A 22,135-nucleotide genomic window follows, 5' to 3' on the forward strand; every position below is an offset into this window, starting at 1 on the left:
TTTTATTGTGCTGCTTAGGGAATAATGAGAAAGGTCTGTATTTGTCTGGGACAGACACGATTGGTTCATCTTTCAAGAGTCTCAGTCTGCAGTTGGCTGCAGCTGCTGATGTGGAACAATTGTACTGTACATTGGGGGAATTCGGAACAATGGTTAGTTTATTCTGCTTTTCCTCCCTAAGGTCAAAAAGGCCAAGGTCAAGGGGCCTTCACTGTGTGCAGTGACACTGGGGAGCCTCAGTGCCCAGCCCCAGAGATGGTTCCTGTCCCCCAAAGCAGCTCCTCAGGCCTCCTGGTTCTTATTCTTTCAGCAGTCGCTCACTCCAGCTCCTGCCTTTCCTCAACAGGATGCAGCTTAATGCAAAAGGGATTTCAGGTCTCCTCCAGGTATTCCGTTCACCCCTTCTAAAAGCCAAACAGCCAGCCCTGTAACCTCAGCACTTAGAGAGGCAGGGGAAAGCCATCCTGGACTGTGGAGAAAACCCAGTGGGAGCCGCACAGTGATTCTTACAAGCAACACATTCCCTTCATACTTTGAGCATTTGGACTCCCAACTTCCCTCTGTCTGGTTTATTTGACAGGCTCTCCTGGGAATGATTAAAGTTGTATAAGCCAGTATGGGAGGTGGATGCTTTCTGCTTCCAGACCCTGCCCACAGAGGCCAGCTCAGCTAGCATCTGGTACGGTTTGGAGATGTTTGGGGATCCCTTCAATGCTGGAGGGATGCGCACAGGGTGACAGTGGGAGACAGTGCCTAGGAAAGGGACCTCAGGACTCTAGCCTCTCTGGCTTTCTACTTTCACAATGACCTCTCATGGTATTAGTTTCCAGCACTGCCACCTATGGGGAGGTGACTTGTTCGGGAAGTACCTTGCAAGAGTCTGCACCATATAGCTTGGTCTTTCAGCCTCTAAACCTTTCTTTTAGAGCTAGCCTGCCTTGGGTATTTTATTATAGCTGGGGAAAGCTGTTGGGTATTTAGAGCACGATTTATTTTCCAAGTCCTCAGCCAATTCCTCATTGGGCACAGAAACTTGCTCAAAATATGCCTTCCTTTGAAAAGGAATGTAAGCCATAGAAAATAGTTAACTTCCCAGATAACAACACCATCGCCCGCCCCTGCCCCATCACATCAAGGATGTACATACCCTTGGCTAAATATTCAACCTCTGTGACTCACCAAAGTAACTTCCCTAGCTAAGTGGCAGTGGTACACACCTTTGCTCCCGGCACAGGTAGATCTCTGAGTTCAAAGCCACCCTAGGACAACCAAAACTACAGAGAAACTCTGTCCGAAAAATAAAAAAGGGAACTTTCCCCTTAATCAGTTTGAGGACATTGAACCTAGAACTGGACCTGTGCTTCTTCACTGAGCTACAGTCCCCAACCAGATACAAGCAAACGGGTCCCCTTACCTACAGTGCCACATGCTGTCCCTTGCTACTTACAGGAGGAACAAGATAGTAATCAGTACAGGCACGCACTAAGTCAGACAAGGTACCATTTTATTCCTTATAAAATATATTTCATATCACTGATGTAAAAACATTACATTTCATTTCACATTAAAAAAATCTTAACAGTAAAAATAATACTTGGAAGACGGCAGGGGCAGGGGAGGGGTGGGAGGCGGGGGGGGGGGGAAGAAGCGCCAATAAGACAAATTCACAGATGGGATTCTCCCTTTTTGTGTTTTTTTGTTTGGGTTTTTTTGTTTGTTTGTTTGTTTGTTTTTGTTTTGCCCCTGGTAAAGTCAGAACCTGGGGTGGCCAGAAAGTAACAAGGTTCCCCCCGCCCCCGCACCAAATCAGTTTCCATATTCAACTTCATAGGGTCTCACGCTGAGCACTCGCTCTGACAAGGCAGCCCTTGCTCCCAGAACTGTCTGAAGTAACACTGCCTTCGAGGCCAGGGTAAAGCCTTATGGAGCCAACCCTTGGTTCCCGAGAGCCCTTCAGCTTTGTACCTGAGACTTCCACAGACAGTATCCCTGGACTTGCGGCACAGAGGGAGTACGGTGCAGACCCACTGAGGGTGCTCCCAACACGGCACCACATCTGAAGGTAACTCTGAGAGCTCCGAGTAATGGAAACATGACTGAACAGTTTCCCAGGATAACTCTTTCCAGGATAGGCCCTGCTGGTTTCAAAAGCATGCCCAAGGTGCCTTCACCCAGTCAGATTCCAAATCCACGGGGCTGAGGAGCAGGGAGACAGAGATGAGGACAGAGGGACCTGACGGCTGGGTGTGTGTTGACAAGCTGTCCTTGTCCTTCAAACCCAAAGCCAGACCATGTATCAGGAACCAACGTGAAAGCATGGGGGGCGTGAGCGCAGGGGGTGGGGGACATGACAGCAGGCAGGAGGCCAACACTGCCAGGGGAGAGAGGGAATGAATGTAGGCTCGGGAGGCTGCACAGAGATGGGATAAAAGAAGCCAACAAAATCAGAACTCCTTTCTCTGTCTGGTGTGCCAATGGCATAGGAAGCCTGCTTCAAATGGAGGACGTTATATCCAGTTAGGTCTGTGAGCTCCAAACCAAGGCTGAGATAAAACCCCTTTGCTGAAGTAGACACTCAAGTCTACACTGCGATTAAGAAGGGAAGAGAAGAGCCTCTTGGTGGAGTCCCTCCATGTTCAGAAACTCTGTTATAAAAATATACCCTTACCAAAGTCACCCAGACACTAGTGTTTCCCCCCAGTCAGCAGTCTGGGTCACCACTACAGGCCACCACTACCCCCGCCACCTCTCACGCAGTCTCTTAGGTTCACAGGTTTTTCTACTGGTACTTAGTGTGCTCTTAGGCTGAAAAGTAGGTGTTTCCCAGGTGATGTCACCAGTGAAGCCTCACTGGTCAGGAGGATGCTGTCCATGACAACTCATGAGTCAATGCTACTCAGTCCCCAGAGAGGTGGCTGGTGGCACTCCCTGAGCCTGTGACACCTGGGATTGTCAGTACAAAGCAGGTGGGTTCTGGAAGTCTTGTTGAACAGGCCCCAAGGGAAAGTCTGCTAGGGTCTTCCAGAGACCCAAAGGGAAAGAAGACTTCCTCATCAAAGCCTTCCTCATTAGACAAAACCACCTGACATTCTAGTGCCTCTGTGACACTCTGGAGGGAAGGGGCCTCAGGAAGGACTTTACTCCGTGGGGGTGAAGTTTTGGTGGAAACCCTCCACACTTCCTTTCAGTGTTGGAAGGATACTCAGGATAGTGTTCTGAGGTCACACTCCTGAGCTGAATTCACACTGGTCTTTTGGCTTTTTTGAGATAAGCTTTGAGAGCCAGATAATGTTGGCATGCAACCCAACATCTGAGGGGACCCAGATCCAAAGGTTGCCACCATGAAAGGGTGTCCCTTTTCTGTCTGGAGAAGCTGCTCCAACAGACGTCAAACCGTATTTCAACAAGCACAGCTATCTGCTCTTCTTAGGGTCCTGCTACCGTTCCCTGGGGGGGGGTCATCTACCTGCCAGAGAGTTCTTAAAAAGAAAGAAAGAAAGAAATTTGTGTTGCTCACAGTCCATTCCGGAAGAGCTGAAAGAGCAAAGGATTCACCAGCTCAGCACAAAAACAGGTTAAGGCATCCTGTCCTACTTCAGATGAGTATAGTCCCAGAGAGGGTGGGATAGGGTAGGGGTGGGGGTAACTCTTTGGTCTCCAGTTCGCTGCAGAATACCCTTGGTCAATTTTGGCTCTCTCCTGTTTTAACGGGGGAAAAAATAGTTTCATTTGGGTTTGCTTTTAAAAAATAAAGCCCTCCCACGAGGGGGAGAAAGTGTTTTTAAGTGTTCTATCTTAGCCAACGGAGCTCTCAGCTGCCCACCATCCACGCCACATCATCTCTGTGTTCTGCTGACAGCAACAGGCCCGGAGGCCGCCCAGCTGCCGAGCAGGGTGAGGAGCGGAGCTGGTGGAGGCGGGCTCAGTCCAGGAAGCGCTGGCAGGCCTTCTTCCACCGGCAGGCTGTGCACCACTGGTCCCGGTGCTCAATGCCGTACACCTTACGGCACTTCTTGGCCTCTCCACGGGCTTTCCTGACAGGGAACAAAATGAAGGTGGTGTCACTCGATGGGAGTGACCCCCAGGTAACGACCTAGCATGAACACTCAAGCACTGTGTGGCCTCCATCTGGGGACTAGAGTTGGGTACATTCACAGTCTACGTTACCGCAGTGCTGATGGAGGGCAGAAAGCAGAAGGCTGAGAGGGAGAGGGCTCACCTGGTGCTGCTCTGAGCACGGGGTGGGGAGGTGACAATCAGGTGAGACTTCACTGTGGGTGGTGGCTGTTGGGGCTCGCTGAGGCTGAGTGAGCGGCTCCGGACCTGGTATGAGGAACGTAATCATAGACCATGAGCATGAGACAACTCCCTGGGCCCTGCCTCGCTCCGCTGGGCCCCAAAGCAGGTGCTGGTGCGGGGGACCCGCAGTTTCCCTAGAAGGACGTTTTCAGCAGACAGGGTCAGCTTAGATGAAGTTACCATACAAGGGACAAATGAAGGCACTGCATCGCCTTGGTGACACCTTCTGTCAACTAGCTTCTGCACTCTGTGCTACTTCTCTGTGCTACTTGAAAACAGAGTCACTGCATGTGGTTCTAATGACTTCCAGTCAATTTCAGTTCAGGGTCGAGGCACACTAATCCACAGTGAGACTTCTGGTCCAGCCCACACGGCCTCTGAGTGTTCCTAGGATCTTCTTTGTTCTCCCTTTTGACAGCCCCGAATTCTCTCCCTTCCTTTCATCTAGGCATTAGAACTCTAGTTAGCACTCAGACACACCGAGCAAGGATCTGAGTCTAGCCTTGACCAGCACATTTCTAATCAAGAAACTGCTCCGCCCTGACCTCGTTGGGAGTATCCTTCTAGCTGATGAGAGGAGCTGTAGCCAGACAGAGGGCATATGGTGTGGTGGTGTGAATATGCTTGGCCCACAGGAAGTGCTACTATTAGGGTGTGGCCTTGTTGGAGTGGGTGTGGCCTTGTTGGAGTGGGTGGGCCTTGGAGTAAGTGTGGCCTTAAGAGGAAGTACATTACTGTGGGTGTGAGCTTTGAGGGCCTATGCTCAAGATCCACCCAGTATAGAAGAGACCCTCCTCCTGACTGTCTGGGAAGACAGTCTTTCCTGGTTGCCTTGAGATCAAGATGAAGAACTCGCAGCTCTTACAATGCCATATCTGCCTGCACACTGCCATGCTTCCTGCCATGTTGATAATGAACTGAATCTCTGAAATTGTAAGCCGGCCCCAGTTAAATGTTGTCCTTTATAAAGGTTGCCTTGGTCACGGTGTCTCTTCACAGTAATGAAACCTTAACTAAGACACACGATGATCTTCACCAAGTATGGGGGCAGAGACAGGCAACACCAGCTGTGTGGTATGTATCAGCAACACAGTCCTCGAGCCCTGGAGATTATGTAAGAGCTTTGGGGTTTTGGGGGTACACACTCACCGGAGAGAGGGAGGAGGTGGTGGTAGGGGCAGCAGCCCAGCTGATGCTGGTGTAAATGTGGGGGGAGACAGGAATCTGGAAGGATGGCAGAGCCTGCAGAGAAAAGAGTATGTTAGCCTGGGCCTCAACTAAGGACAAATCCTATCAGCCTCAAGTCCTGGTAACTTCCCATTTGCAACAGAAAGCTTATCTCCACCTAATCAAGAGTCTGGAAAACACCAGGACAGCTAGATAGGTTTTCCTACAAGTAGCCTCCAAGCATCTAACCCTTCACAGCCATGGCCTGCCTTCTGGGAGGCTCCAATTTTACTCTATAATCCTCCCTTTGGGGCTGCCTACTTACTAGCCTCAAGACTCAGTCCTTAGGGGTGTTATTCCTTGGCTGGATCACCTACTGAGAACAGGCCTCTAGCAAAAAGCCCAAAGCCTTCTGAGTCTGAAAAAAGACGGAGAGCTGCCAGGCAGCTGCTCGGGTGTGGGGGTGCAGGCAGGAATGTCTGGCTTAGATCCATCTGTAACAATGCCAGCCACATTAACCAGGTGCCACAGGGTCAGCAAAGGCTGAGCCTTAGCCAGACACTGAGTGGCCAATAGTTCTAATGAGGAGAGCCTGCTTGTTTTATGACATTTTTCTCACTGAAAGTACCACTGGCTTTAGGGGTGAAGGTCGGCCTTCTTACATAGCCAGAGCTGACCTTTGACCCAGGTACTAATATTACTAGCGTGCACAGGTGTGCACAGCTGGATGGAGGCACAATATTATTTTTCCTGATTTGCAAACTGGTCAAGTCTGCTAGATTGCACATACAGAAGGAGTTATAAACCAGCATAGGAACATGTGAACTTAGCATTGAGGACCAGGTTCCTTTTAAATAACATTTTCCAGGCCCGTAAGTGTAACGGAGTGGTCTTCCATGGGCCTTTGTCATGTCTTCCCATGTCCTGAGGAAATAGCACTTTGATAACGTATCATTAGTCCTTGTTGCTAACCCTAGCCCACCATGCAGTTCATGAGAGCAGGGGCCATGTCCTAGTCTAACTAAAAGGAGTACCTAATACTCAAGGTGGGACCACTCAGTGTAAGACCTCAGAGCTAAGGAGTGGCCTGGGGAGCCCCGTGCAAGTCCATCGATTCTTCAAATCAATCTTCAAAGCAATAGCTCTCGGGTCCCATTCGCACAATGAACATGGTTAGACTTCTCATCTCTGCCAAGTGTCACCAAGGACTCCTTTCTCTTCCTTCTTGCTCTGTTCCATTATTGTTGTTGAGAAAGGGTTTACATGCTGGCTTTAAACTCCCTCTGTAGGTGATGGTGGCCCTGAACTTTCGTTCCTCCCGTCTCCACCCTAAGTGCAGGGATTGTGGGTGTGTGCACCCATAGCCGGTTTATGCTGTGCTGAGGACCAACCCAAAGACCTGTGCATGTTAAGCAAGCACTCAACCAACTGGCCTATCTCCCTCATCGCTCCTTTTCCTTCTCTGTGGAAGGAAGATTAGCAACTTGGCCAGAAGGTTCAGTCTTTAATCAAAGTGCTCAGAGGCATGCCCTCTGATAGCCAGTGACCACTGAGATCCCAAGCTAAGCCCCCACACACGTATGTCCCATACCTGGTATGCATGGTCAGCCTGAATGTGCCAGAAGGAGCCAGGAGCTGACTTGCTGAGTGCAACTGAGGGCAGGGAAGACTCCAGGCCAGGGTGCTCTGGGCCAGAGGACTGGACCTTGGCTGGAGGCAATAAAGGAGCAGCAAGGGACGGGCTGGTCACCCGGGATGTGGACACTGGCTCTCCAGCAGGTGTCCCAGGAGCAGGGGGGGCAGCCACAGCCAGAGCAGATTCTTCCCTCATCTGCATCTCTGTGTAGTAAAAGTCTTCCTCCCGCTTAAACTGATCAGAGTCAACAGTGTCCCTGCGTAGAACAGACATTTGGCCATCATTAAGGACACGCCGAAGCCAGAGGAAAGAAAGTTACAAGGAGGAACTGACTGTGTGCCCATCCAGGAAGTTAAGGGAGGTTCCCAAGAGAAAACCTAGGAGCCCTGCTCTCAGAGGATGTCATACGGGATTAGAACATGCCCATCTACGGGAGCTGTCCTTCCCTGCACGAGAGCTCACACGACAGCAAACATATGAGAGCACAGACCCAGCCCTGGCACAAGCCCTCTTGGAGCAGCAGCTAAAGCATGTTCTCAAGGCCCGTGAGGCAGTTCGTGCCAGAGCTGCTGCCCAGAGGACTCTGCGCGGAGATGAGAGCCTTATATTAGCTGCAGAGGACACAGGCCTAACTCCTGCATGCTGCTGCCGCCGCCACCAAAGTAAGGCTCAGCTGCTATGCTTAAGCCGCAGAATGTCACCAGCAATTAAACCAAACTGTTCTATTTCAACCCACAGCTGAACCATCTTGCTGCCTAGCTCACTCTCTGGCAACAGCATCAACACTGACCATGATGCAAATGGTCCCCCTGGCCGGCAAAGGCACCATTCTGACAGAGGTCAGGGAGAGGCTCCCGGACGCACCTACGGCAAAGCCGTTTCACTAGAAGCATGGGACGCAAGACCTGTGGCGTTAGCAGGGTGGAGGCACACCAAAACGGCACCTCAGGCACGGGGCTCTGTACCTACCCCAGGTGGAGGGCTTTGACGTGTCGTTTGATGCCCACAATCGAACGAAGAACTTTGCCACAGCTGGGCCACAGGCATTTGTACATCACCTTCACAGAGTTCTAGGGGGAAAGAAAACCTTAGCAACCAGTGTGTATGAATCCGTTCCCAGAGTCTCTCATTGCCTGATGAGGATTTCAGCCAGACCCAAAGGGAAAAAAAAACAAAACAAAAAACAAAATTCAAGGCAAGGGACTCCCAGAGAGCATAGAAACATGCACAAGGGAATTTAAAAGTAACCTGGTGGCAGGCCACATTAAAAAAAGAAAGAAAGAAAGAAAGAAAGAAAGAAAGAAAGAAAGAAAGAAAGAAAGAAAAGAAAAAGCAGGCACAGTGGTGCACACTTGTAATACCAAGAGACATAGCAGAGGCAAGTAGATCCCTGGGCTCACCAGTCAGACCTAGACTGTTTGGTGAGCTCCAGGCAGTGAAAGAGCCCGTCTCAACAACTAAGATGGGGTGAGGTACCTTCGTGTGCATGCACACCCACAAACATACACACCCAAAAACTGAAAAGGAAGAGGAACTTGGCCATCTCTGTCTGGGAATTTCACAAGTGCAGCAAAGGAAAGCTAGAAATACCTGGGACCTACGGAATGCCTGCCTGCTCCTCTAGGGACAGCTGTCCTCATACCCACATGTCCCCAGACACCTACCTTCCTCTTCCGTGGGGCTGGTTCATCTAACAGGAAAGAATCGGTGTCGGTCTCAAAGCCATGATCAGTTTGGGGAGACCCAAAGGCATCCCCTAGGTACTTGGGGCTGGCCTGCGGGTGGGGGGGCGAGGGGGTGGAGCTGCCGCTGCTCCCGCTCCAGTGCCCGCTGCTGCCACCATCGGAAATGTCACCGCTCTCCTTCCACGGGTCACCGCAGGCTGCACGGGAAACTGTCCAGACAGGGAGGGAGGTAAAGGAACACTCAGGCTTGTCCCCAGGACCAGGGGGTAAAAATGAGTGAATAACAAAATTAAAATGTTACTGAAATTTCAACTATTAAAGATAACTGAGCTACAGGATGAGGGCCGGTGTAAACGCCAGGGCGAGGTTTGGTGCAGCGTCCGCTCTGCCTGCTGGATATTTTCTGGCACGGGCCACACGGGTCATCACTGACCCACTCAGATGCACAGCGCCCACTACAGTTAAAAACTAGCTCGCGCTGTACATGCTACAGAGGAAGCTTTCCTGGTGCCAGCCTGGTTGAGAATGTCCACTCGGTGGCAGCAACACTTCTTGGCGAATTTCCTGAAACTGCCTTTCAATCATTCCACCTCAGCCCAGTGCATGGACGGCTGTGAGTGGAAGGAAGCCGCTCAGAACTCAGACCACAGAGCCAGGTGATCTCCACGTGACAGTGGCCCTGCCTCACCTGTCCTACAATAGCCACCGGCCCTTAAACTCAGATAAGCTCAGATGTCTAAGAAGGAAGAATGCAAGTGACAAGGCAGGTGGGGTTCATTGTTTTGCTTAGTTCTCTGTCTTTTGTAATGCTGAGGAGGAAACCTGGGGCAGGCATTCTAGTACTGAGTGGAACCTGAAGCCTAGAGGTTTTACTTTGCAGATTTGATGGGGTCAGTGGGGCTGCTTCAGGCTCAATCTAGACTCCCTTGTGCCTTATCTTCAAAGTTCACGCCAAGCCAGTTGATAACATAATCCGAAAGTCTAATACATGGAAATAACTAGATGGAAAAAAAACGTATACTCTCAGCATCCCCAGGTCCCTATGCAGACGTACAGAGTCCCCCGAGCCTGGGCTTAAAGAGACACTGCCACACCCTATGACACCAGAACTGATCTGAAAGCTGGGCCGACTCCGAGGCCTCATGTTTCCAACCCAGGCATTCTTTACTTCTAGGAGACACTTGCCCAAAGAGGATGCTGGGTAAAGAACCCCTCCTCCCAGTCTCAAAGCTCTCATCCCTTGCTTCCCCCCCTCCACCCCGAACAGAGAAATCACCACAGCTATACACAGAACTTAAAACGGTAGATTCTTAGGGCAGAACTCAAGAAACATCCAAATCAACTGACCATGGTCCCTTGAACACGAACCCAAGAGGGAACCCCAGGCTTTTTTTTCCCCCTTCAGCTACTTTCCTGAATCTGCTGACTCAACTTGTTGAGAATCAGGCATCCCTCCTAATAGTCTTCCTGTGTATTAAAGCCGGCTGCACTGCTGGGATTCACCACTAGGTGTCTCCAAGCGCAGTGACGGTCTGGGGTGGAATAATTGAAATTTGCTTTCAATGTTCGATTACTTGTGAAGGGTATTTATAAAGGCCATTTTCCTCTCAGTATGAATTAGAACGATCTCCACATGCCCCTACAAACGTTTAAGTAGCTTTTAAGACTGGCAGATAAGGAATTTTCATTAAAATAAAATGAGTCACACCAGCCTTGTCAAAAGCCTTACTCTAAGCCCATTCTATTGTATGGGTACGGGCATGCAGGGATAACAACCCAAAGAATTCTGTTTGCACATATAAATCAGAGGTGTATTGTGAACTTTTTAATACTCTGTGTGTGTGTGAGAGAGAGAGAGAGAGAGAGAGAGAGAGAGAGAGAGAGAGAGACAGAGACAGAGACAGACAGAGACAGAGACAGAGACAGAGAGTGTGTGTGGAAGTAGAAGACAAGGACAACTCAGATCTTTTCTTCCACCACGTGGGTCCCAGGAACCAACCATAGGCTGTCAGTCTTGGCAGCAAGCACCTTGACCCGGGATCATTCTGCTGGCCCACACTACTGGTTTGTGTTAAGCAATCAGATTTGAGACTTCAGCTCGGGCATCTGGCCTGTAAGCCCATACCGCAAGCATTTGTGAGGCTGATTTGGGCACTGAGAAGTGAACACCGACCACGGGAGCCACTAGGGGGCCGCCGAGCACGGTTCTGCTTCTGTAAACTAAGTATTTCTGTTGGCCTTGTCCAGGCTCCCACAGAACTTGCTTGAGTGGCCAGGCAGCCGGACTTAGAGCTGTCACAAAGCACCAAGTTTCTGCTCAGGGGAGGAAACTTTAGACACCGCAGAACCCTACTGCCAAGCCCACACTGGCAACAGAAGCTGGGGAGAGAAAGCTTCACTCCAGGGCCTCTGCCATGCCAGGAACCAGTCCAACCCCACTTGCTCACCAGAGAAGATGGGCTCAGCCCCCGGAGGACTCTGCACAACGGGACTGCAAGACAGGGACGTCAGCACCATGGCGGCCATCATCTCGTCCATCTCCACGGTATCGGACTTCCTGGATCCAAACGAGTGGAGAATAGGCTTACTTCCTAGGCCTGGCTGGTCCGCAGAGCCCACAGATTAAGCTGCCACATCCGCTTGTTTTGTGGGATCACCTTACACTGGTATGCTGCCCCCTTACAGCCCCCGCCCAGTCAAGCAACACGAGCTCCGCGGATGGTAAAGCGGGCATCCATGGTAAGCGCCTGCTCCGGGTGGTGCTTCTGGTTAGCTCAGAATGAGCAGGTGGGTCCCCTGCTTAAACTGCGCTGACACCTGAGTGGGCACCGCTCCCCCGAAACTCTCTTCCTAACCCTGCAACTTAAGATGGAGCATTTTATCTGAGGGCAGAGAGAAGAGTCGAAAAGATAGAGTGGAAATAAATGAGACCCACCGGAATCCAAACACTAAAATTACATCCTTCTCCTGTCTTATATTCAAATTTAGGAGGAAACAATTACACTAATGGATCTCTCTCCCTTCTGCCAAAATAAACACGGCATTCTGTTAGCTTCTGAATGTCAACAGAACCTCTTACATAAGCCAATGAGCAAACAGACCAGGATAAAATAAATAACCAGATGAAACCCTCTCCCGCTGTTAAACCCGATGCTTTCAACAGGCAGCACAGAATTTTACGTGTCTTTCTCTTTCCCTCTAGATTCATACAGTTACATGATTTGGAAGTAAAATTAGCAGTATCTGAAATGTAGAGTACAGGCAGGATCAGACTGTAATAAGCTGCCAGGGACTTGCCTATTTCAAAGGGCTGTACTCCCTCATCCTCTACGCAGCAAGTCTGGGAAACTGCAAGTGGGTTTGAAGCAGATGGACCAAAGCCATTAGCATATTAAACATGACTTCACATGGTCCTTGTGTTGTCACCTCCTCGGAACAGCAAAACAAGTTCGTTGCTGGCCTCCCACTGGATACTCGATCACAAATGCTGTTCCTCTGGTCCTAAAAACACTAGGTCTGCTGGGCCAGCGATGCATCTCAGCGGGCAAACGTGCTTGCCGCCAAACCTGACTAGCTGAGTTCGGTACACAGGACCCACAGAATATGAGAACCGACTCCTGAAAGGCATCTTCTGGCCTCCACATGTGCACCACAGCATGCACGCACACCCCATACACAACAAATAAATGAATGTAATAAAAAACAGGTGTTAAGCCTGGTCTGCCAACAGCTCCCACACTCACAGAAATAAGTGGGATAGAGTTTAGCCGTTTGTAAGTCTTGCATGCAAAAGAGTTGAGTTGGCAAAGTTTCCTGGTTTAAATTATTATTACTGTTGTTGTTGCTGTTGTTAGTGCATGCTGTGTGTTAGTGCACTCATGCCTTAGCACACACGTGGAGGTCAGAGAACAGCTCTGTGGAGTAGGCTCCTCCTCTCACACATGCTCAAGCTTTGAACCGAAGGTCTTTAGACCTACAAAGCCATTTCCCAGCCCCAGGTTCTCTTTAATCTTATAGACCATAGGATGTGCCTGAAGATCTAAAATCCCGGGGTGACATATCCCTAAGCTCTAACGCAGACTATTCCTTCTTCACCCATACCTATAACCCTCCCCACTCCTACAGACCTCTTCGGCACGTCGATGTTCCTAGACACGGGTCTGTAGGCTGGCACCTGGGCTCTGGGCTCCGTGACTGGCACCTGGGATGTGGTACCCTGCGGCTCCGCTAACCACACTTCTTCTACTTTACAGCAAATCTGTAACTTCTGGTCCATCAGCCGGACCGTCACCTTGTCCTCGGCCCAGCTGTGCTGCTCCACCAGGCCCTTGCACTCCTGGCCCCCGTACCACACACAGACCTGCAGGGGAAGGGCGGTCAATGGTCAACGCTCAGGAGTTCCCACACCAAAGCCCTAGGAGACCTGCATTCCGGGGATAAGGCTCTGTCTGCAGCAGCCTACGCTTTGACACACTTGTCTTTAATGATGCTAAGATCTGGCAGACACCCCCAGTATTAGACACTTATCCCCAAGATCGGTGTCGGGCTGTTTGTGAACAGCACAAGAGCTGCTGCTCTCTCTTGAATGGCCTGTCGTAACAGGAGAGCTATCCACAAAGCAGGCAGGCAGGGAGTGTGAACTGTTATAACAGTGAATGGAGACTCTCTCGTGAGCTTCACAGTCTCTGGAAGGTTGAGCCAAATTAACTACTGTCTACTCCCTACCCCACCTTGGGCATTCCTTTCTAGTAGCCTAATCAGGCCGGAAGAAAGCAGGTATTCCCAGGCACCTGCTGCCCACCCCAGCACACAGGCAAGCCACATGGGATCAACCTACCTCCCTCCTTGCCTTAAGAGTAATATTATAATATTATGTTAATATATATTTAATAATTATAATATTATATTAATATATAATTACTATTATAATAATATATTATATTTATTTCTCTGAGTACACTGTAGCTGTCTTCAGACACACCAGAAGAGGGAATTAGATTTCATTACAGATGGTTGTGAGCCATCATGTGGTGGCTGCTGGGATTTGAACTCAGGACCTCTGGAAGAGCAATCTGTGCTCTTAACCGCTGAGCCATCTCTCCAGCCTACCTCCAAACTCTTAAACACCTTCCACAATGCTTTTTGTTCTGGAGAGTTCTAAGTCCCCATCTCTTCCCAGCATGTTCTAGAAAGGGAGAAAGGCTCTCCTGTCAGGGTACCAGCAAGTTAGAAGGCTATCTTATCTCATGAGGACAGAGGTCTCATGAGCACCAAGCTTCATGGGAAGACAAAGGCCAAGTCTCTGTGGATAGACCCTGGAGAAGGAGATGGCAGGAGCCCCCCAAATCTGGATCTAGTAGTAAATCAGGCCTACGTGACCATGGGCCCACCCACGGCAAAGGGATGTAAGAAAAACAAAATCTCATCAGATGTGGACTACACCTCCATCTGCAACTTCTACAAACGACTTCTCTAGCTCCTATAAGTCTAAGGTCCTTCTCCTTGCTGCCTATATGTGTGAAATGAGGCAGACAAAAATCTGCTGAGTTAAAGCTACGCTTTGCTCTCAGGTCCTCAACGTCCCAGTAAGCCTGGCTACTTTCTCCCCAACATGACAATCATGGAGATGTCCTGATCTGAACTGAGTTCAGTCTCTACCTACAGCCCTGGTCTGCAGTCCTTTCAGACTATCACTCAGGTGCGGCTAGCCCCCCAGTCCCAGTGCATAAGAGACAGGGTATGTGTCCCTGCTGGGCTCAACCTACCTTCTGTCCAGGCAGAAAGGCCCCCTGTGGGTGGCCTGAGGTACCCAGGGCTTTGAGGACCTCCTTGGGCTGCTCCTGGCACACAAGGTCCTTAGAGGTGAGTGAGGACTGGGGTGCAGCTCCTTCCGGCACTTCTATCTGTGGCTCCAAAGGCAGGCTGGACCCTGATAGCACCTCAGAGGCACTAGGTCCCAATACCCGGGCTCCCAAGAGAGAGCGCTTACCAAGGCGTCGGGACAGCATGCTGGGTACTCTGCTTCTCTGTCTGCTGAGACAAAAGTGGCAGTTAGTGAGTCTTCTCTCCCTCCCTCCCTCCCTCTCTCTCTCTCTCTCTCTCTCTCTCTCTCTCTCACTTCTTGTGCATGTGTGCGTGCACACACGCACCATGGCACATTCATGAAAGTCAGAGAACAACTTGTAGGAACCAGTTCTCTCACTCACTACGTGGGCTGCAGGGATCAAACTCAGGACACCAGGTTTGGTGGCAAGCTGTTTTACACCTGTTGGGCCACCATGCCGGCTCTATCTTTTCTTTATAGAAATAACAAGAGCTCTTCCTGGGAGGACATGTTACCAATATCGATCTACTCAGAGGAAATGAACTCACGTGTGAACCTGTCTCCCCAAAACACCCACTGCTCCCCATTCCCACTTTCTGGTCTTTATTCTGTTTTGAAACGCTGTTTCATGTAGCTCAGGTGAAATAGCCTAAGCAGTGGAGAGTGACCTTAGATTCCTGGCCCCCTACTGCATCGCCCAAGTATTCACCAGCACGTCCAGTTGATGTGGTGCTGGAGACCAAACTGGGAGCTCTGTGCATGCTAGGCAAGCACTTTACCAACCCAGTCCATCCCCAGCCCGGACTCCCAATCTTCTAAAAAATTCCACTCCTGCTTCTAGAACTGTGCTCACGTGCCTTGTTTGCTGTTTTGTTTTGATTTTGAAGCAAGGCCTTGCTGGGTAGCCTTGGCTGGCCTGGAACTTCCAATTCAGGTCAAGTTGGCCTTGCCGTGTGGCAATCCTCCTGCCTATGGCCCCTAAGTGCTAAGTTCATAAGAGTCGCTTCACCTAGCTCTGCCACATCTCATTTCTATAAACATGGGATTGTACTTGGTAAGCTTGCTTTCACTTAACATGCCAGCTAACCTTTTCCTACGTCATGAAGTACTGTTCTATAAAAAGCCATCATGGCTTCCTTAGTGAGGGTCCTTCACACGGTGCTGCCAGATCAGTCCTGAGGGCCTTTGTTAGACACACAGACTCCCAAGCCAAGTTCCCTTCAAAGCTGCAGACAACCTTGGAAACACACACCACCGAAACTGGGCGAGTGGCTCGGAGTTAAAACAAAACAACACTGGTTGTGTTTCTAGAAGACTCACATTTGGCTCTAGCCACATGGTAGCTCACAACCGTGTGAAACTCCAGTTCAGGGAATCCTATGACCTGTTTCTGGCTTCTGCCGGCACCAGCTCAGACACAGACAGAAAGTACGTATGCAGGAAGTAAAAATAACAAATCATTAAATAGAATAGGAAAAACCAGCCTCTGCCAAGCTCGCTGTCCTCCACCCCTCTGGGTCTCTGCTGCCCCAGGTGTATTTGTCTATTGAGCCAATTCGTGAGGCATGTTCGAGTGAGGTGGGGCTGGGACGGACATTAAAACACCAGGGTGTTCGAGACCTGACTGCAGTTGCTGCTTCCCCAGTCCAGAAAAACCATCAGGCTAATTGCACACAGGCTAAATGTCTCAAAAAGGTATCCCCAAAGCCGGGCAGTGGTGGTGCACGCCTTTAGTCCCCCAGCACTTGGGAGACAGAGGCAGGAAGATCTCCAAGACTTCAGCCAAGCTGGCCTCCAGAGTGACCAGTGACAACCAATGTTACAAAGAAAAACTCTATCTAGAAAAAACAACAAAGTATTCCAGCACATTCCTCCTCCCCCCCCTCCCACTTCCCTCCCACCTTCCTTCCTTCCCTAATCCATAACCAGAATCCTGTTAGGGCCATCAAGATAATTCACTGGATAAAGTCACTTCCCACCAAGTCTGACTACCTGAGTTTGAGCCTCAGGACCCACATGGTGGATCTGACTCCTACAAGTTGTCCTCTGACCTCCACACACCCACAAATTTATAAATGTAGTGAACAGCATCTCCTAGCCCTAAATACCCTTTAAACACTTGTTAGCATCAAATGTCTTTGAGCTGTTCTAGAAACCTTTACTTTCTGCCCTGGCCCAAAGTACCTCAGGGCTGATTTGTCTGGGTCCCAGGTCAGTCTCACCCCACCCCCATCCTCCCTTCTTTTCCCAACCCGCCAGACAAGTTCTACTAGCAACCATGTCTAGGAAAACCAACCAAGACAGGAAAAAAATCGCTGTAAAAGAAGAGGCGGAGAGACTGTAGGGGCCAGAGGGGGTGGGGGACACCAAGAGAACAAGGCCCTGTAAATCACCATGACGGAAGTTCATAAGAACTCAGAGGCTGAAGCAGCATGCTCAGGACCTGCACAGTCTGCACCAGAGCCTCAGTAGATATGCAGCTTCCAATTTGGAGCTTTTATGGGAGGCCTGAGTGTGTGAACAAGTGGGTCTCCGATTCGGGTGCCTTCTTTTGGGCTCTTTTCCTTCTGTCGATTTGTCATGTCCAACTTCAATGTGATAGTTTTTGCTTTATCTCATACTATTTTTGTGGGTGGGGTTGGGGAGTTGAGATAAGGCTTCTCTGTGTAGCCCTAGCTGTCCTAGAGCTTGCTTTGCAGACTAGGCTGGCCTTGAACTTGCAGAGATCTGCCTGCCTCCTGAGTGCTGGGATTAAAGGCCTGTACTACCAAGCCAGGCTTGGTCATGCTTTCCTAAGTAAATAAACACACTGAAAGGATGAAAACCTAGCCTGCGGGGTAAAGGTTAACAACAGAATGGACACTCAGGCGTGCTGGGAAATCAGTTCTCCTCAGTGAATGGACACCAAGTCATCGAGCTCTGAGGGCAGGCCTCATGCTCAGGAATGGCTGGCCATCATAACTGCACCAGATTTGTTTGTTTGTTTGTTTGGGTTGCAGTTGTGTTTTCTGTTTCTGTTTAGGCGTTGCTTTGTTTTCTTGGTTGGGGTGGGGTAGGGAAAGTTGTATTGAGGTTTTGTTTTTGTTTTGTTTTAGGAAAAAACTTAAAATTGGGTGGGGAGGAGAGAAGATCAGGAAGGACTTGAAGAACTGAAGAATCTGATCAAAACATTTCAGTTTAAAAACTGTTTTAAGGGCTGGAGAGACGGCTCTGTGGTTAAGAGCACTGACTGCTCTTCCAGAGGTCCTGAGTTCAAATCCCAGCAACCACATGGTGACTCATAGCCATCTGTAATGAGATCTGATACCCTCTTCTGTGTCTGAAGACAGCGAAAGAATATGTATTACATATAATAAATAAATCTTTTTAAAACTGTTTTAAACAAAAAATATAATTAAAAAAAAAAACAGTATCAGCAAAAGGATAAGAAAGTGGCAGCCAGGAGGTGGTGGCGCACATCTTTGAGCCCCAGCTCTCTGCAGGCAGAGGCAGGCAGATCTCTGCATTTGAGGCCTCCCTAGTCTAAGAATTCTGGGACAGCCAGGGCTTCACAAAAACCCGGTCTCAAAGGAACAAATTAATGAAGAGGCTGGGGAAGAAGAGGCTAGGGAAGGGGGGGAAGGCGAAGGGGGGGAGGGAAGAGAGGCAAATACAGAGCAAAGCAGACGGGCTGGCTCTCTCGGCTCTGTGGTCGGTAGTCTGTAATCTGATCTACCGGAAGCTTGGTCCGGAACCCCCAAGAAACAAAGCAAAGTGTGGCATGCAGAATTCCCAAGTGAGGTGGCTGGTGCCTTCACGCTCTTATCGAACTTTGTGACAGCAATTAAAAAAAAAAAAAAGAGTTGCCCCAGATAAATGGCTTTTAAACTGCAGCCACAGAAGAGGGTGTGTGACTCAGTGTAGTGTGTGCCTAGTGTTAATGGCCCTGGGTTCAATCCCAGGCACAGAGCAAAGAAAAGCTAGAGTGTAAAGCCACTTACTGACAACAGGTGGCAGCACTGACACAGAGAACTTACCATTCTTTTTCTTGCCCTTCCACCCCACACCCCAAAAGAATCCCAGGAGCTACCCCCACTTTGCTGAGCCGGAAGTTTGGGGTTTCTAGTATTGAAACTAAAGACGGTGGAGTTTCCAAACCTTGGATCCCAGTCTTCAGAAAGAACCTGAGATGTTTGGGCAACAAACTCTGACGCTGTTTTTGGAAGCCAGTCTTCTTTTTAAAGAATGCTCTTCTGTTGGTTGGTAAGCCTGAACCTTCCAGAAGCCAGAGGGATCTGCGTAAATAGGCAACTCGCCTGCTCCTGGCCTGTTCCCACAGGCTGGCTACTTTCTCCAAACATCCACTCAAAAACGCGCATTATGCTTTCAGGATTCAAAAGGAATACAGCAATAATGACAGAAAAGATGGATGGAAAGATGGGTAAAGGAGCAAGGTCCCACCTATTTTGGAGGTGCTAGCTGGTCACTTGGCACGGAGGGTCTCACCCTTTCTCCTAGTATGCATGCATGGCCCCAACTGGTCTCTCTCAGGACCCTCCCCCGTAACCCCACCCACCAAGATGAGAGCTACTCATGGTGCCTGGGCCAGCCAGCCTTCTATTTGCCATGTGGCTTTTTTTCTGTGGCAGCAGAGAACAGTTAGGAAACCTGTACTGTGGTGTAGACTTCAGCATGCAGCTAAATGCCACCTTTCCGGTTTTACGTTCTCCACTTACAGGATTCTTTGATGGGTCATAAACTCATAAAGTGGTCTCAGAACGTCACAAGGGGCATCTGGGGCCCCAAATGCCGTCATCCATAGAAAAGGGATAGCTTATGTGCTTTGGTCAATGTCTAGTCTCAGCAAATGCATCCTGATGTGCTAATGGCCTTTAATGTGGGCATCTGCTATCCGTTACATAACCGAACCTGACAGAACAGTAAAACAAACTCTATGCAGAGTCACACTCTGCCATTCACTGCTCGGTGGCTACCGGACACCGGCATCTCTCTCAGCACACGTCTGCAAGTGCGCAGAGCTGCCTTCAATGGCTGTGCATCTCACTACCCAGGGGCATTGCGGCATGACGTGACATCACCTCCCAGCCCTTCCAGGACACAGGTCAGAAGCCAGTGGTTTATTACACAACTCACAGGACTTTTACCAGAGTTGGAGCGGGTGAGCTTTGGAGCAAGGTTTATAACTGCAAAAGCTCTGATGTTCACCAAGTTGCTGATGGGAGTCAAAATGAAGACAAGAAGCTTCTGTTAAGGCCCCTCCCCCATTTCCCTGTCTTTACAGACCTCACAGCCAGGGCATACACAGTAGCACAAGTATTTAGTACACACCCTGGGTGCTGGCCTCACCCTTTCTTTACTAGAGAGCTACCAGGTTTTTCTTTTTTCCTTTAAATCTTTAATGCTGTGATCTGAATTGTTTTTCAACGTTACGTTCTAAATTCAACCAGAGGACAGAAGGTTATCAGGAAACCCTGTCTCATGAGGCTCTCTTCCCAGTACTGACCAGCCAGGACCTCAGCTGACGAAGCTGTGGGCACCTGGGTGTTAACAGTGATCACGAGCAAATGCATGCCTGACCCTTTTGGTCCAGGGCCACCATTTACACTTTGTAACATCCATTTACACTTTGTAACATCCAGTGCTACCCAAAGGAAAAACAAAACAAACAACAACAAAACTTAACCCACTTGAGTTTTTTTCTCCCCAGCAACAGGAGAAGACCCTACCTGGTTTCCGTGAGAAACCCTAGTAAGGGGGCCGGAGAGAAGGCTCGGCAGTATTTTAGCATGAACTGTTCTTACAGAAGATTCCCAGCACCCATGGCACACACAGGAGCTCTGACAGCATTTTCTGTCCCCTTTGGACAACTGTACTCACATACGCACACCAAGTCACACACACGTAATTAGAAATAAAAATTAAAAAAAAAAAAAAAAAAAAAAAAAACTGAATCCCAGTGAGGGTATCCAAGCCCTAAATCAAAGCCTCTACTCTCGGCTATCCATCCACTTTTGTCCGTGTGCATATGTGTGCACACTGCGGAACATGTGGGGGTAAGAAGGCAACCTCCGTCCTCATCACCCCCTGTGTACACCAGGCGCTTCACCTCCGCTGCAAGAGCTGGGGTTACAATGTTTCACTTGGTTGGAGGGACTTGGACACAACTCTTCTCCCTGCCCAGAGCGCACCTCCTCGCCATCTTCCCAGCTCCCGTGCATCATTTCCAGGGTGGGAGCGTATACACTTAAGAGTTTCATGCCATACTCCCAAGATACACGGCATTAAACACGTACCAGTGATCCATCCGGTATTTCTAAACCCACTAGCCTAGGGCTGGTGAGCAGGTGACAACCTGAGTCTGATTGCCTGGGCACACTTGATCGAAACAAAGAACCAAGTCCTGCAAACTGTTGGCCTGGACATATGTACTGTGTGACATGCATACCCACACCCTAAACGCGATTTTTAACATTTCAAATCAGCTGTCTGGATAGTACAAGTTTGGATTCCCGGGGTATTCTAATTATTATCTTTTTCTGAAGGTCTTTTTTTCTTAAGTGAAACTTAAATAAAGTCAGCCAATCAAGCATCAGGGCTGGAGCCCCGTCCACAGCATCCGGTAGTGGAGCACGAAGCCTCTTACTGTTCTGAGTAACAGATGTAATGGGATAACGGAAGGGAAGAAAATAATGGTCTCAAATAACAGCCATTTTCATATTCCAGAGATGGGTCAGAGAAGCAGGTTGTCTGATCCAGTTTCTAGCAAATAACAAATGAACCTGATCAGCTAATAAGCCCATGGGTCTCACGGCCCAGCTCACACGCAACAAGGTGACAGAGGTAGCTCTGTGCTGCAGCAGGAAAGGAAGGAGTTCACAGCTCTCCCCAGCAACACGCTCCGCCCCACCCCCACTTACCTCCTCCTCCCAGCTCTCTCAGAAACACAGCACCCTTTGTTCCTAACTGTCCTGCTGGCTTGACTGGATCAAACAAGACACTGCTCAGCAGAGCGCCTGGCACCCAGGGAAGGGCTCTCTCTCATCTGAGAACCTCAAACACCAACAGCTTTTGTACGGTGCCACAACATCAAAAATTCTACACGTGACTGACTACACGTGAGAACACGGGCTTGTTAAAAATAATGTTCACGGTGCCCCAGAGACCACTTGGCAGTTTCGAACAGTTGCTCCTCTCACAGAGGATCAGGGCTCATTCTGTTCCCAGCACCACAGGGCAGCTCGCAACCAACAGGTCCAGGAGATCCAACACCCTCTCTGGCCTCAGAGGTCACCAGTTACACACATGACACATACATACATGTAAGCATACATACACATACATACATGCAGTGAGAGAGAAGTAGGTAAAATTATATCTAAGGTATATGACTATAAAACAAATGACGCAGGGTTCAGACATGGATTTTTGCAGATATTCCCAATTGGAGGGCGGGATGCAATATCTGATGGGCTTCTGTCCCCAGGTACTTCTGCTGAGGAATACTCGACCGCTTGCAGACTGTCA

General features: G+C 49.5%; 1 protein-coding gene across 1 annotated transcript in view; it reads right to left on the reverse strand.

Annotated features, from left to right (window-relative positions):
• Window positions 1-1,487: 1,487 nt before the first annotated feature.
• The window catches only part of ZNF395 (zinc finger protein 395), a 39,140-nt gene continuing 18,492 nt past the window's right edge, over window positions 1,488-22,135 (reverse strand). The window contains exons 2-10 of the mRNA XM_080926950.1: window positions 14,553-14,817; window positions 12,915-13,147; window positions 11,235-11,344; window positions 8,767-8,996; window positions 8,072-8,172; window positions 7,058-7,358; window positions 5,449-5,541; window positions 4,220-4,323; window positions 1,488-4,034 (exon numbers count right to left, since the gene is read on the reverse strand). Coding sequence (XP_080783076.1) covers window positions 3,923-4,034; window positions 4,220-4,323; window positions 5,449-5,541; window positions 7,058-7,358; window positions 8,072-8,172; window positions 8,767-8,996; window positions 11,235-11,344; window positions 12,915-13,147; window positions 14,553-14,795 — 1,527 coding nt within the window. The 5' untranslated portion in view covers window positions 14,796-14,817 and the 3' untranslated portion in view covers window positions 1,488-3,922. The remainder of the gene's footprint in view (window positions 4,035-4,219; window positions 4,324-5,448; window positions 5,542-7,057; window positions 7,359-8,071; window positions 8,173-8,766; window positions 8,997-11,234; window positions 11,345-12,914; window positions 13,148-14,552; window positions 14,818-22,135) is intronic.

The sequence above is a fragment of the Micromys minutus genome, assembly GCF_963924665.1.
Source record: "Micromys minutus genome assembly, chromosome: 12".
Lineage (NCBI taxonomy): Eukaryota > Metazoa > Chordata > Mammalia > Rodentia > Muridae > Micromys > Micromys minutus.